The 16,775-nt window shown below is 43.0% G+C and overlaps 2 protein-coding genes across 6 annotated transcripts in view; one reads left to right on the plus strand and one right to left on the minus strand.

The window, feature by feature from the left end:
- Positions 1-16,775, plus strand: part of LOC133551727 (zinc finger protein OZF-like) — a 114,056-nt gene that overhangs the window by 82,396 nt on the left and 14,885 nt on the right. The window contains exons 2-3 of one of the 5 annotated variants that reach the window (XM_061899123.1): positions 1,282-1,644; positions 2,689-3,852. In XM_061899123.1, the coding sequence (XP_061755107.1) occupies positions 1,282-1,644; positions 2,689-2,747 (422 nt within the window). In that variant the 3' untranslated portion in view covers positions 2,748-3,852. Of the gene's footprint in view, positions 1-1,281; positions 10,282-15,663; positions 16,036-16,775 lie in introns of those variants that run through there. The other 4 variants (XM_061899194.1, XM_061898956.1, XM_061898873.1 and 1 more) reach the window with 4 other exon arrangements.
- LOC133538135 (gastrula zinc finger protein XlCGF26.1-like) overlaps positions 1-16,775 on the minus strand; it is a 263,415-nt gene that overhangs the window by 35,767 nt on the left and 210,873 nt on the right. The window lies entirely within an intron of this gene.

The raw sequence follows: 16,775 nt of genomic DNA on the forward strand, positions 1-16,775 counted from the left end.
CCATTTAGAGTTCGGAAATCGGTTAAAAAAATGTATGGTCTTTTTTCTGCACCATCAAGGTATATATTGACGCTTACATAGGTCTGCTGATAATGTTCCCCTTCAAGCAAAGTCAGCTAAGATTTATCTGAGAGCCAGATGCAGTCATCAAAAGAGCCACATCTGGCCCTAGAGCCATAGGTTCCCTACGCCTGCACTACAATGGCCATGAAACACTACACATACAGTACACAGAACAATTAGTTGAGCGAGTTCAAGGAGAAACATCTCATGGATCACATGAGCTAAATCAGGGGTGTCAAACTCAAACACAGAGTGGGCCAACATTTTAAACGGAACAAAGCCGCGGGCCAAGGTTGAACAAATGAACCTTTTAATAGGGACCCAAACAAGTTTTGCATTAAATATTGAACAAAATAATAATAATAATAAAAATATCAATGGCATATCAAATACAATTAAAAAAAAAATGTTATGCCTTTTTTTCTATTTGCAATCTTCTGAAGTAAATATCAAATTTTTTCCACAGGCTAATAATACATTTGAAAATAAAATAATAATGAATGAACCAAGCATTCAAGCCTTAAAGTAGCAAGAGAACATTCATGAATAAAACGTTAATTATTGGTCAGTTTGCTGGAAGTTTCCCGGAAGAGTTAGTGCTGCAAGGGGTTTTGGGTATTTGTTCTGTTGTGTTACGGTGCGGATGTTCACCCGAAATGTGTTTGTCATTCCTGTTTGGTGTGGGTTCACAGTGTGGCGCATATTTGTAACAGTGCTAAAGTTGTTTATACGGCCACCCTCAGTGTGACCTGTGTGGCTGTTGACCAAGTATGCCTTGTGCGTGTGCGTGTGCGTGTGTGTGTGTGTGTGTGTGTGTGTGTGTGTAAAAGCCACAAATATTATGTGACACACTGTTAGTATGGAGGAAAAGCGGACGTGACGACAGGTTGTAGAGAACGCTAAAGGCAGTGCCTTAAATGCACGCCCCCAATATAGTTGTCCAGGTGGAAATCGGTAGAAATTCGGGAGAATGGTTGCCCCGGGAGATTTTCGGGAGGGGCACTGAACTTCGGGAGTCTACCGGGAAAATGAGGAGGGTTGGCAAGTATGAGTATTAGCAGTGAATGCGGTGTTACAGCGGCACCGACGCTGTATAACACCGGCGGGCCAGCTCTAATGCTAAATTGATATTGCCTCAAGGGCCAAATTAAATTACACGGCGGGCCAGAGTTTGACACCCATGAGCTAAAGTATGTTTGTCTTGTTTGTGTCCTGCAGACATCCAGCAGCTGATTGGTCATCCAGAAGAACTTCCCCCTCAGTCAGAGGTGAGCTCCACTTTGAAGCAGGAGACTCCACAGCCACCTCACATTAAAAAGGAAGAGGAAGAACTCTGGATCACTCAGGAGGGAGAGTGTCTTCTCGGACATCAGGAAGCTGATTACACCAAGTTGCCGCTGACTGTTGTTTCTGTGAAGACTGAAGATGACGAAGAGAAACCACAAGCAAACAATCTCTTAGCTCCACTATCAGATAGTGAGGCTGAAGACGGGGTTGAAGTAACTTTGAGCAGCGAAACAGACTCTAAAGGTGATATAGAGACTGACCGCAAATACTTTGCGTCTTCGAAAAAGAAGCAAGGTAAAAAATGTTTGACGCGCTCAGTTTGTTCGAAAACCTTTAGTAGAAAGAGCCATTTGACTCAACACATGAAAACACCCACAGGACAAAAAACATTTGATTGTTCAGTTTGCGATAAAAGCTTCTCCCAAAAGAGCAATCTGACCGATCACATGAGAACGCACACAGGAGAAAAACCCTTTAGTTGTTCAGTTTGTGGTAAAAGCTTTACTATCAAAAATAATTTGACTCAACACATGAGAACGCACACAGGAGAAAAACCATTCACCTGTTCAGTTTGCGGTAAGAGCTTTTCTCAAAAAAATAATTTGACTCAGCACATGAGAACACACACGGGAGAAAAACAATTCCATTGCTTAGTTTGTGGTAAAAGCTTTACTAAAAAGTGCCATTTGACTCAACACTCGGGTACACACACTGGACTGAAACCATTCAGTTGCTCAGTTTGTGGTAAACGCTTTTCTCGTAACGGCGATTTGACTCAACACACGAGAACACACACGGGTGAGAAACCACTGAATTGTGTAGTTTGTGGTAAAAGTTTTTCTCGAAACAGCGATTTGACTCAACACATGAGAACGCACACAGGAGAAAAACCATTCAACTGTCTCGTTTGTGGGAAAAGCTTTTCCCAGAAGAACAGTTTAACGGAACATATAAGAACACACACGGGGGAAAAACCATTTAAATGCTTAGTTTGTTGTAAAAGCTTTATTAAAAAGTGTAGTTTGGTTCGACACAAGAGAACACACACTGGAGAAGATGCATTTAGTCGTTCAGTTTGTGGCAAGAGTTTTTCTCCAAAAAATAATTTGACTCAACACATAAAAACACACACGTGAGAATAATCAATTAGCTGTTTCATTTGTGGTATGTTGCTCGTATATTTCCACATTTACCCAAACCCAGGACCTCCTCAAAATAAGTTCACTGCTCACAAATATGTAAAGGCTTCGTACAAAGTAGAATTGATTATCTGGAGCATAATCTTATCTTCTGCGTGTATGAAACGTCCATGAATAGCAAGATAGATGATGCTTGTAGTGCTTGGTTACTCCTTCTGCAGATTAGAGAGACCTGAGGAATTGTGTCTTCTTCCGTGATGCTTTCACCGCCCGACTTTGAACGCCAACAACATGACTCGATCTGCCTGAAACTACACCTTCCAGGTCACCTGGTGTTCATGCTTTGTGTCTACAGACCAAAATCAGATGATGCCTCAATGTACACAGAATCTCTCCAACTCTGCAGTCCAAAAGCAGCCCAGTTCTCTCAACCATGAAAATCTGTCCCAAAAATGTTATTCCGGCACTTCAAAAACTAATGGCCCTGATGAAATCTCAGCAACTGTACTTAAAATCCGTGTGGTGAAGATTGGCCCAGTACCTGCCAAGCTCTTCCAGATTTTCCTGGACACAAAGACAGTTCAATCCTTCTGGCTATGTGCCCATATGATCCACCTAAGCAAGGAAAATAGCAAGATCTGTTGAACTATAAGCCAACATCCCTGCTACCTATTATATCCACAGCTTAATATGCGACCACATTCACAAACATCAAATTTAATCTGATAACAAGTACGGACTATGTGAGAAGCCATCTACAATTGAAATGTTTTCTTATGTCCCCCAGTGGTGGAACAATGTTCTCAGCAAAAATTGGGAGTACTTGTCTTAGATGTAAATAAAGTTTTTGATCGTCTAAGGCAGTGGTTCTCAACCTTTTTTCATTTATGTACCCCCTGTGAACATTTTTTTAAATTCAAGTACCCCCTAATCAGAGCAAAGCATTTTTGGTAAAAAAAAAAAAAAAATCCATCCATTTCTACCGCTTATTCCCCTTTGGGGTCGCGGGGGGCGCTGGTGCCTATCTCAGCTACAATCGGGCGGAAGGCGGCGTACACCCTGGACAAGTCGCCACCTCATCGAAGGGCCAACACAGATAGACAGACAACATTCACACACTAGGGACCATTTAGTGTTGCCAATCAACCTATCCCCAGGTGCATTAGGAAGCCGGAGGGAACCCACGCATTCACGGGGAGGACATGCAAACTCCACACAGAAAGATCCCGAGCTCGGGATTGAACCCTGACTACTCAGGACCTTCGTATTGTGAGGCAGACGCACTAACCCCTCTTCCACCGTGAAGAAAATACGGCACTATGTCATCAGTTTCTGATTTATTAAATTGGATAACAGTGCGAAATATTGCTCATTTGTTGTGGTCTTTCTTGAACTATTTGGAAAATATATAACAATAACTAAATACTTGTTGAAAAATAATTTATTCAATTATAAATAAAGATTTCTACACATAGAAGTAATCATCAACTTAAAGGGGAACATTATCAGCAGACCTATGTAAGCGTCAATATATACCTTGATGGTGCAGAAAAAAGACCATCTATTTTTTTAACCATTTCCGAACTCTAAATGGGTGAATTTTGGCAAATTAAACGCCTTTCTGTTTATAGGTCTTTTAGCGATGACGTCAGAACGTGACGTCACCGAGGTAACACACCAGCCATATTCATTTTCACATTACAAACACGCGGTCTGTTATTTTCCGTTATTCCGACTATTTTTTTGGAACCTTGGAGACATCATGCCTCGTCGGTGTGTTGTCGGAGGGTGTAACAACACTAACAGGGAGGGATTCAAGTTGCACCACTGGCAAGAAATCTGACGCCAGACCCCCATTGAATTTGCCAGAGTGTCTTCACATTTTACCGGCGATGCTAAGACAGACATGACACAGAGATGTATGGATAACCTGCAGATGCATTTGCAACGATTAAGTCGACGAAATCACAAAGGTGAGTTTTGTTGATGTTGTTGACTTATGTGCTAATCAGACATATTTGGTCACGGCATGACTGCCAGCTAATCGATGCTAACATGCTATTTACGCTAGCTGTATGTACATTTGAAACTAGATACCCACATTTAATGCGAAACAAACACTTACCAATCGACGGATTTAAGTTGCTCCAGTGTCACAAGATGCGAAAGTCCTGATCGTTTGGTCCGCACATTTTACCGGCAGCCATACTAAAAACTTGTTGAAAAACAAACAAGTGATTCAATTATATATAAAGATTCCTACACGTAGAAGTAATCATCAACTTAAAGTGCCCTCTTTGGGGATTGTAATAGAGATCCATCTGGATTCATCAACTTCATTCTAAACATTTCTTCACAAAAAAAGAAATCTTTAACATCAATATTTATGGAACATGTCCACAAAAAATCTAGCTGTCAACACTGAATATTGCATTGTTGCATTTCTTTTCTCAGTTTATGAACTTACGTTCATATTTTGTTGAAGTATTATTCCATCCATCCATCCATCCATCCATCATCTTCCGCTTATCCGAGGTCGGGTCGCGGGGGCAACAGCCTAAGCAGGGAAACCCAGACTTCCCTATCTCCAGCCACTTCGTCTAGCTCTTCCCAGGGGATCCCGAGGCGTTCCCAGGCCAGCCGGGAGACATAGTCTTCCCAACGTGTCCTGGGTCTTCCCCGTGGCCTCCTACCGGTTGGACGTGCCCTAAACACCTCCCTAGGGAGGCGTTCAGGTGGCATCCTGACCAGATGCCCGAACCACCTCATCTGGCTCCTCTCCATGTGGAGGAGCAGCGGCTTTACTTTGAGTTCCTCCCGGATGGCAGAGATTCTCACCCTATCTCTAAGGGAGAGACCTGGAAACTCATTTGGGCCGCTTGTACCCGTGATCTTATCCTTTCGGTCATGACCCAAAGTTCATGACCATAGGTGAGGATGGGAACGTAGATCGACCGGTAAATTGAGAGCTTTGCCTTCCGGCTCAGCACCTTTTTCACCACAACGGATCGATCCACTCTTCCCCCACTCGTGAAGTATTATTCAATAAACATAATTATAAAGGATTTTTGAATTGTTGCTATTTTTAGAATATTTAAAAAAAAATCTCACGTACCCCTTGGCATACCTTCAAGTACCCCCATTTGAGAACCACTGGTCTATAAAACATGTAACTGTGGTTCTATAGTCAACATTTTGCATAGATTTTGCTGCAAAGACCTTTATCTGAAAACAAGCCGTTTTGAGACTCGATGCAAGATGCAAATGTACCTCCCCTCACACTGCAGCCATGTTTGTAGTTTTAGAAAGAAGCTTCTGGCAAGGTACTGGGGGGGGAAAAGTATCTTACATTTCTACAGTTTTATTCAACTGCCCGGGAGTCTGTGCCGAGCAACTGGCTGCCAACCTCACCCAGATCTCCAGCTGCTCATCACTGGAACTGAACCAGGTGCCCTCTCTTGCTTCAAAGCCTCCACCATCATCCCAGTACCAAAGAAACCAACCACAACCGGACTCAATGGCATCTATGGCCGTGAAGTCCTATAGGAGACTGAAGGACATCACAGGTCCCCCTGCTGGACGTTGAGCAAAACAGATTGGTGGAGAACACAGTCAGCGTGGGACTGAACCACATCCTGCATCACCTCGACTCCGTTTCCTGGTTTGGCTCGGCAACCAAGCCGATACCGACTGCAAAGGACAACTAGGACTTGTACCGGTCCAGGGTCAGGAAAGGGGGAGGTAACATCACTGAAGGCATCTCACACCCTGGTCAGAAACTGGTCTAACCCGTCCTCTCGGGCAGGCGATACAACTCGCAGTCCTTCTCAAATACTGGGGGGGGGGGGCATGGTACCTCGGGGAGCATGCTTTATGTGCCCTAGCAGAATATGATGAATCCTATGTAACCACGGTGGGAGACGAGGAAAGACCAGTGTGTTGTTTCCTTTTACGTGTACAATGTTATGCAGAGGTATAGTTATAACAATTCTATCCACAAATTATTGTCAAAGTTGCCACTGACAGTTTGTTTGTGTTTTAGCTTCTCCTCTGTGTGTTTAGTATTTCCTGTCTAGTGCTTTTATTTTGGTTCAGCTTCCTGTTTGTCTCCCTGTGTCCTGTTTTTACTCAGCTGCGGCTGATTGGCATCTGGTCAATCAATCAATCAATCAATGTTTACTTATATAGCCCTAAATCACTAGTGTCTCAAAGGGCTGCACAAACCACCACGACATCCTCGGTAGGCCCACATAAGGGCAAGGAAAACTCACACCCAGTGGGACGTCGGTGACAATGATGACTATGAGAACCTTGGAGAGGAGGAAAGGATGTCGAGCGGGTATAACATGATACTGTGAAAGTTCAATCCACAATGGATCCAACACAGTCGCGAGAGTCCAGTCCAAAGAAGATCCAAGACACAGCAGCGAGAGTCCCGTTCACAGCGGAGCCAGCAGGAAACCATCCCAAGCGGAGGCGGACCAGCAGCGCAGAGATGTCCCCAGCCGATACACAGGCGAGCAGTACATGGCCACGGGCAATATGCGCATGTGTAAAGTTAGGAGGACATGCCTCATTTAGCGCAAAAAAGTCGTTTGGTTTAAGCCAGGTTTCGCTGAGACCGATGACGTTAAGATTGTTGTCTCTGATAATATCATTAACTAACAACGTTTTAGGAGACAATGATCTTATGTTTAAAAAACCTATATTATAGGTAGTGGGCTGTTTTAGGGAGTTTTTGATCAAATTATCCGTAGTAGCAATATTAATAATGTTGTGTTTATTATGCCCAGTGCATTTAGTATAGTTACGACCATATCTAGGAATTGATGCGACAGGAATTTTCCGATTGTTTGTTTGTTGCTTTGATAAACTGCACGCATCATGGTTAGCCACCTCAGTAACGGGGATTTTCCGATTGTTTGTTTGTTGCTTTGATAAACTGCACACATCATGGTTAGCCACCTCAGTAACGGGGATTTTCCGATTGTTTGTTTGTTGCTTTGATAAACTGCACGCATCATAGTTAGCCACCTCGGTAAAACACATGTCCAACTCTGAAACACTCAAAGCAGAAAAAACTTGTTCTAATTTAACAGACTCCTTACCCAGACCAGTAGTCTCGCATCCTTTATTTAAATCCGTCTTCGGGATGGAGGAAAGTGGTGTTCTGTGGGGATTAGCCTTCTGCTTTGTTTTTAGCCCCGCTCGGCATCCGCGTTTCCGATCACACCGCTGGCGTCTGCTCCGTAGACGGCCCCCGCTGCTACTAGACTCCCCTGCTTCACAGGCCGCTGGATGTAGCCGCCGATGTATTCCCATGCTAGTTAGCAAGTCTAGCACGCCCGCGTCTATCAGACCAAAACGGCCCGATTCGTCCACATCCAGAAGTGTCTGGCGGTCGTACGTGATCACGGAGTGACCACGATGTGAGCCAGCCATAAAGTTTGTGGAATTGTCCGGTATTTCTGCCAAATGTTCCATCTTTAGCAGGAGCTCCTCGAGAGCACAGCCCGCCCGCTCCTATTTTACCTGCTTTGTTCCTCCAGTCAGGGCTGGATCATTGTATTGTCATTTGTATTGTCGTTGCCACATGTTGCTCTTGTCGTGTCGTTTGGATTTCAGCTATTACCTGTCGTGCTACATCTTGTCCTGGTCGTCGTAGCGGTAAGCTGTTTTTGTTAGCCATAGCTATTTCCAGTTTTTCTGTTTGTTATCCTCTACCTTCCTTTTTGTTTCTTGTTAGCTTCTATGCTAAAGTGAAGTGAAGTGAATTATATTTATATAGCGCTTTTCTCAAGTGACTCAAAGCGCTTTACATAGTGACACCCAATATCTAAGTTACATTTAAACCAGTGTGGGTGGCACTGGGAGCAGGTGGGTAAAGTGTCTTGCCCAAGGACACAACGGCAGTGACTAGGATGGCACAAGCGGGAATCGAACCTACAACCCTCAAGTTGCTGGCACGGCCACTCTACCAACCGAGCGATGCCGCCCAGTACTCTGTGATGAATATTAAATATTGTTGTGTTTGGATCAGCTGTTCCTCCGAGGGGAATTTAAGTTACTGGTCAAGCCCAAGTTCTTTTGATGACAAATAAACTGAGTTTAAATGATCACCCAGAACAGAATAGGTATTTTGCAATTTATTCCAAAGCTTTGGAGAGACCAGCTTAGAACAACACATTCAATTGAGTAGCCAAGTTGATCCGAAAGGCCTTTTGTTTGTTATTCCGCCCACGTGCGCGCTTTTGGTTTGAACCCTTTGTTTGGTTTTGTCTTAGTATTTATATTAAAATCATGTTTGCTCACTCCTTGCCTGCCTCCATCTCTGCATCTTGGGGTTCGTCACCAAATAACCTTGACAATTAGTCTATTTACAGTCATGGTGGAGAGTGGGGGGTAAAATATTTACTTCTTCCAGAAATTGTACAGTATGTGATTTATAAATGAAAATAAGTAGGTCATTCATCAACTAAAATACAAGGTAAACATTAACACAATGTATTTATATAGCAATTATCACAATTGTTTTAAGAGCAGCTGGTTAAAAAAAAAAAATGGACGAATCTCTGGAATGCCCTCAGTAGAAGCATTTAAGTCTCACCTTAAAACTCATTTGTATACTCTAGCCTTTAAATAGACTCGCTTTTTAGACCAGTTGATCTGCCGTTTCTTTTCTTTTTCTCCTATGTCCCACTCTCCCTTGTGGAGGGGGTCCGGTCCGATCCGGTGGCCATGTACTGCTTGCCTGTGTATCGGCTGGGGACATCTCTGCGCTGCTGATCCGGCTCCGCTTGGGATGGTTTCCTGCTGGCTCCGCTGTGAACGGGACTCTCGCTGCTGTGTTGGATCCGCTTTGGACTGGACTCTCGCGACTGTGTTGGATCCATTATGGAATTAAACTGCTTACCTCCTCTCCAAGGTTCTCATAGTCATCATTGTCACCGACGTCCCACTGGGTGTGAGTTTTCCTTGCCCTTATGTGGGCCTACCGAGGATGTCGTGGTGGTTTGTGCAGCCCTTTGAGACACTAGTGATTTAGGGCTATATAAGTAAACATTGATTGATTGATTGATTGAATGCCTCAAAAGACTTCAAAGTCACGATGACGAAAGGGTGTGTGTCCACAAAATCTGTATTGGTTGTAGCCACGCCTTTATCTGTGTTCCTGCACAAAGATAAGAGAAACCGGTTTGCCCACTTTCACTGCGGGTATTAAAGTACTTTACAAACATTTACTCCTGACATGCGGCTGGAGGGTCTTTATGGAAAGCTGTGTCCCAACGGAGCAAGTCTTTGCGGATCGTGTCCGGCAGCCTTTGTCACAAGACGTCTGCTGGCTTGTTACGGCTGCCTGTGGAAATGGAGAGCCTTTGATGTGTGCAGCGGTCGTTTTTCAGTCTATTATGGCCAGTGCCCTGGACTTTGCAGTGCTTTGTTGGGGGAGCATGAACCAGCAGAAGGGACTTGAACCGGATTGAAAAACTGATCGGCATGCAGTTGGAGGTGTTTGTGTCAGTGAGGGACAGGAGGACACTGGACAAACTGTTCGCCATCATAGACAATCCTGACCACCTACTCCACCGGACAATTGGGGGACGGCGGAGTTCATACTCCAACAGTCTCTTTCAGCTTCATTCCCACACTGTGCTATTGAAGAAGTCCTTCATTCCGCTATACAGTCACTGACCATACAGCAATAGAGGGTATGTGTTTATTACCTGGCCGCTTGTAAGGACTGGTTCTTCCAGTCCACCTCCGTGGATGCGTCGACAAGAACGCAGCAATGGTAAGTTCAAATGATGTATTAAACTTAACAAAAGCAGGCTACGAACAAAAATACTGGAGCTAACAGACAAAATAAACCAAGGGCGCTAGCATAAAAGCTAGGAATAGAAAACATAAAAACTAAGACTGGCACAAAGGCGCACAAAAAGGAAAAACAATTCATCAGCGTGAGAGCTGGACTAAAACAAAGGTTTAGCGTGAAAAGCTAGCGAGAACATACTTACAATGAGTCGGTCAATACTGTTGCTAGAAGGCAAATTTACGGACCCAGACTGAACAAAGAAAAGAGGAAAGCTTATATGGGGAGAAATCAAGGAGAACCAGGTGTGTGTAGAAAACGAGGAGCAGGTGAAATCAATGTGTAACCATGGTAACGGACTAAACAGGAAGTAAGTGGGTCGGAAGAGAATGAAACAAAGATGGAGAAATAAACATGTGAAGATCTGAGTCACGGATCGCAACACCGCTTCTATGCTAGCTACCTCTCTTTCTTTATAAAGTATATTTTCTGCTGGATCTACTCTCTATTTTAGGGTGGAGTGCCATCTCCAGCTTGGGGATCAGATCTTGCCCCGAGTGGAGGAGTTCAAGTACCTAAGAGTCTTGTTCACGAGTGAGGGAAAAGTGGATCGCGAGATCAACAGGCGGATCGGTGCGGCGTCTTCAGTAACGCGGACGCTGTATCGATCCGTTGTGGTGGATCAGGAGCTGAGCCAGAAGGCAAAGCTCTCAATTTACCGGTCGATCTACGTTCCCATCCTCACCTACTGTCATGAGCTTTGGGTTATGACCGAAATGGGCTTCCTCCGCCAGGTGGCTGGGCTCTCCCTTAAAGGGGAACATTATCACCAGAACTATGCAAGCGTCAATATATACCTTGATGGTGCAGAAAAAAGACCATCTATTTTTTTAACCGATTTCCGAACTCTAAATGGGTGAATTTTGGCGAATTAAACGCCTTCCTGTTTATCGCGCTGGAGGCGATGATGTCAGAATGTGACGTCACCGAGGTAACACACCCACCATTTTCATTTTCAACACATTACAAACACCGGGTCTCAGCTCTGTTATTTTCCGTTTTTTTGACTCTTTTTTGGAACCTTGGAGACATCATGCCTCGTCGGTGTGTTGTCGGAGGGTGTAACAACACTAACAGGGAGGGATTCAAGTTGCACCACTGGCCCCAAGATGCCAAAGTGTCTGCCGCCAGACCCCCATTGAATGTGCCAGAGTGTCTCCACATTTGACCGGCGATGCTAAGGCAGACATGGCACAGAGATGTATGGATAACCTGCAGATGCATTTGCAACGATAGTCAACGAAATCACAATGGTGAGTTTTGTTGATGTTGACTGCCAGCTAATCGATGCTAACATGCTATGCTAATCGATGCTAACATGCTATTTACCGGCGGTGCTAAAGCAGACATGGCACAGAGATGTATGGATAACCTGTAGATGCATTTGCAACTATATTACGTTTCCTTCCACCCACATTTAATGCGAAAAAAACACTTACCAATCAACGGATTTAAGTTGCTCCAGTGTCAAAAGATGCGAAAGTCCTGATCGTTTGGTCCGCACATTTTACCAGCGATGCTAACACAGCTATTCGGCCATGCTATGGCTATGAATAGCGTCAATAGCTATTTGCTCAATAGCTTCAGTTTCTTCTTCAATATTTTCATACTCCAACCATCTGTTTCAATACATGCGTAATCTGTTGAATCGCTTAAGCCGCTGAAATCCGAGTTTGAATCCGAGCTAATGTCACTATATCTTGCTGTGGTATTCCCATTGTTTGTTTACATTGGCAGCACTGTGTGACGTCACAGGGAAATGGATAGTGGTTTCGAAGATAGCAAAAATAAGGCACTTTAAAGCTTTATTTAGGGATATTCCGGGACTGGTAAAAATAAAAAAAAAACTTCAAAAATTACAACAAGCCACTGGGAACAGATTTTTATTGTTATTTACCCTTTTGAAATTGTGATAATGTTCCCCTTTAAACCGACAAGCCGTTGTGCGGCCATCATAAACCGGTCAACATATCCATCTAGTGACAGCATCAATCAAGTGTCAGCACATTTAACACGTCACGTTTCTCAATAATTAACCAATTTTCACACGTTTTTTTTAAATGAAAACTTCATACATGACGCTATGATACATAGCAAATAGCTAACTTTTTGCAACTCAACGCCAAAAAAACGGAAATGCTGATTATCGGTCCTGCTAGACACCGAACTCTATTTAATAATACAACTCTAACATTTGACAACCAAACAATTAAACAAGGCGACACGGTAAAGAATCTGGGTATTATCTTCGACCCAACTCTCTCCTTTGAGGCACACATTAAAAGCGTTACTAAAACGGCCTTCTTTCATCTCCGTAATATCGCTAAAATTCGCTCCATTCTGTCCACGAAAGACGCCGAGATCATTATCCATGCGTTTGTTACGTCTCGCCTCGACTACTGTAACGTATTATTTTCGGGTCTCCCCATGTCTAGCATTAAAAGATTACAGTTGGTACAAAATGCGGCTGCTAGACTTTTGACAAGAACAAGAAAGTTTGATCACATTACGCCTGTACTGTATATACCTTTATATACATATATACATACATATATACCTGTACTGTATATACCTTTATATACATATATACATACATATATACCTATACTGTATATACCTTTATATACATATATACATACATATATACCTGTACTGGCTCACCTGCACTGGCTTCCTGTGCACTTAAGATGTGACTTTAAGGTTTTACTACTTACGTATAAAATACTACACGGTCTAGCTCCATCTTATCTTGCCGATTGTATTGTACCATATGTCCCGGCAAGAAATCTGCGTTCAAAGGACTCCGGCTTATTAGTGATTCCCAAAGCCCAAAAAAAGTCTGCGGGCTATAGAGCATTTTCCGTTCGGGCTCCAGTACTCTGGAATGCCCTCCCGGTAACAGTTCGCGATGCCACCTCAGTAGAAGCATTTAAGTCTCACCTTAAAACTCATTTGTATACTCTAGCCTTTAAATAGACTCCCTTTTTAGACCAGTTGATCTGCCGTTTCTTTTCTTTTTCTTCTATGTCCCTCTGTGTATCGGCTGGGGACATCTCTGCGCTGGGATGGTTTCCTGCTGGCTCCGCTGTGAACGGGACTCTCGCTGCTGTGTTTGGACTGGACTCTCGCGACTGTGTTGTATCCATTATGGATTGAACTTTCACAGTATCATGTTAGACCTGCTCGACATCCATTGCTTTCCTCCTCTCTAAGGTTCTCATAGTCATCATTGTCACCGACGTCCCACTGGGTCATTATTGTCACCAATGTCCCACTGGGTGTGAGTTTTCCTTGCCCTTATGTGGGCCTACCGAGGATGTCGTGGTGGTTTGTGCAGCCCTTTGAGACACTAGTGATTTAGGGCTATATAAGTAAACATTGATTGATTGAAATGAATTGTCATATTTCAATATTCAGAGTGGAGTTACAATGATACAATATTCAGACTAGACTGTCGCCAGACATTTTTCAAACACTTTAAAGCCATATAAACACTCTACTAATGATAATATATACGTTTATACCATGTAACCTATGCTGTTTATAACCTACTCTACACCTTTCTTCTTAAATTACGTTGTAGTCATACTCATTGGGCTAATTCCAGTACATTGTGTACTAGTACTCTATAACATAAATAAATATATGAATATATGTAAAGCCCGGTACATTGTGTACTAATACTATGTATTATACATACACTTTTTCCACACACACACACATATATATATATAAATAGATATAGATGTATTTATATATATATATGTTTATATATATACATATGTATGTGTCTTGATTGGATTATCCAGAGAATAGTGCTCAATACCGTGGTAGAGCGCAATATGTAGGTGTGGGAAAAATCACAAGACTACTTCATCTCTACAGAACTGTTTCATGAGGGGTTCCCTCAATCATCAGGAGATTTTAATGGAAGCCTTCACATACAATGGTTTATATAGGGCACAGAGTGGGTGGGTACAGGCAGGCGTAGGGTGTGGTGATTGGCTCATGTGTTACCTAGGAGGTGTTTCCGTCTGTGGCGGCATGTTGAAATGATTTCACTGCGCTTGTTGAGGGATGACAGATCTGGATGATGTATAATAAACAGTTTCTCTTTTAAGCATAGGTTGCATCTTTTATTACCACTGTTGTAAGGTGTGCTGGATGCAAGAATTTTCCATGTTATTGAATATTCAACATTATTGTCTTTGAGGTTCCAAATGTGTTTGCTGAGCTCTGTAGAATTCCGCAAAGTCTGGTTTCTAAAGGAGGCGTTGTGATTATTCCATCTTGTTTTGAACGCTCCTTCGGTTAATCCTACGTACGTGTCGGATGTGTTAATGTCCTTGCGTGTTACCTTTGCTTGGTTAAATCCGCCATTCAGCAAATACGTCTCAACCAACATCGGCCGCAAATTCCTCACTCTGATCGACAAACACTTCCCCAAAGGCAACACCCTAAGAAAAATATTCAACAACAACAACATTAAATTGAGCTACAGCTGTATGAATAGCATACAACAAATCATTTCGAACCACAACAAAGCAATTGCAAAAGGACTGCCTACCCCCAGACTAAATGACTCTGAAACCAATAAGGAATGTAACTGTCGCAAGAAACCTGATTGCCCTCTCAACGGAGGGTGCTTACAGACATCAGTCGTTTACCAAGCAAAGGTAACACGCAAGGACATTAACACATCCGACACCTACGTAGGATTAACCGAAGGACCGTTCAAAACAAGATGGAATAATCACAACGCCTCCTTTAGAAACCAGACTTTGCAGAATTCTACAGAACTCAGCAAACACATTTAGAACCTCAAAGACAATAATGTTGAATATTCAATAACATGGCAAATTCTTGCATCCAGCACACCTTACAACAGTGGTAATAAAAGATGCAACCTATGCTTAAAAGAGAAACTGTTGATTATATATCATCCAGATCTATCATCCCTCAACAAGCGCAGTGAAATCATTTCAACATGCCGCCACAGACGGAAACACCTCCTAGGTAACACATGAGCCAATCACCACACCCTACGCCTGCCTGTACCCACCCACTCTGTGCCCTATATAAACCATTGTATGTGAAGGCTTCCATTAAAATCTCCTGATGATTGAGGGAACCCCCTCATGAAACAGTTCTGTAGAGATGAAGTAGTCTTGTGATTTTTCCCACACATATATATATATATATATATATATATATATATATATATATATATATATATCCACCGATTTGTACAAATAATACGTTGCATCGTGTTCTTTCTGATGCTCAAAGAGGAGTCGAAGCCCGGTTCAAGATGGCGGCCGACCTTCCTGCGCCCCAGCACCCATTGCGGCATCTAGTCACGTGTGACGTCACCGGCAGAGGCTGAAAGGCGAAAAAAATGGCGGAGTGAGCGACGTGGCTTTTTCAGGGAAGTTCCGCATTTGCGATCTTACAGATATATAATTGCAAATATAGCATCAGATATCGCAGGATTGGTCTTTTCTCAAGTCCGCGGAACGGAAGTCGGCTTTGGAGCGATGGAGTGTTGATTGAAGACGTGATAGAAGATGGACGACTACTGCTATGCTAAGATGGCGACGTCCGGGAAAAGAGAACATGAAAGAGAATCAGAAAGTTCCAGAAAATCAGCGGAAGAGATAAAGACGAAAGACGAAGGTGAGCGAGTTAAAGTTTCCAACAAAGTATTTCAGATATTGTAATCTCCGAAAAGAGCAATGACGAGAATGTATCTGACTTTTTTGAGCAATGTTGCCATAAAAAAAAAAAGTTCTTTGATTGCAATAAGTCAAATTGTCATGATATTTTCATTCTTCCAACGTGGACTTTTTTTTCCGATAACATGGGATTAAATACATTAATAGCTGATAGCAACCACCCCAACCCCCTCCACATCCCACCCCCGGATTGTTAATAATTCAATGTACAGTGGGGCAAAAAAGTATTTAGTCAGCCACCAAAATGGATACATGGATGATACAGCAGAGGATTGGGAGAATGTCATGTGGTCAGATGAAACCAAAATAGAACTCTTTGGTATAAACTCAACTCGTCGTGTTTGGAGGAAGAAGAATACAGAGTTGCGTCCCAAGAACACCATACCTACTGTGAAGCATGGGAGTAAGGGGACAAATACACCCGGAAGCAGAATGAGATGTGACACAGCACGCCTTAGATTGCCCGTAGACAAGATGGAGGACTGCAGGAATTCGTGTGGGTCCTGATGACAGAATGGTCCCGAAAAAAATTTGCAGGCAAAACGGAGACTTGCAGGAACCTACAGTATGTTGAAAGGGGAACATTATCACAATTTCAGAAGGGTTAAAACCAATAAAAATTAGTTCCCAGTGGCTTATTTTATTTTTCGAAATTAAAAATTTTTTTTTACTGGTCCCGGA

This window comes from Nerophis ophidion, linkage group LG01 (genome assembly GCF_033978795.1).
Source record: "Nerophis ophidion isolate RoL-2023_Sa linkage group LG01, RoL_Noph_v1.0, whole genome shotgun sequence".
Classification (NCBI taxonomy): domain Eukaryota; kingdom Metazoa; phylum Chordata; class Actinopteri; order Syngnathiformes; family Syngnathidae; genus Nerophis; species Nerophis ophidion.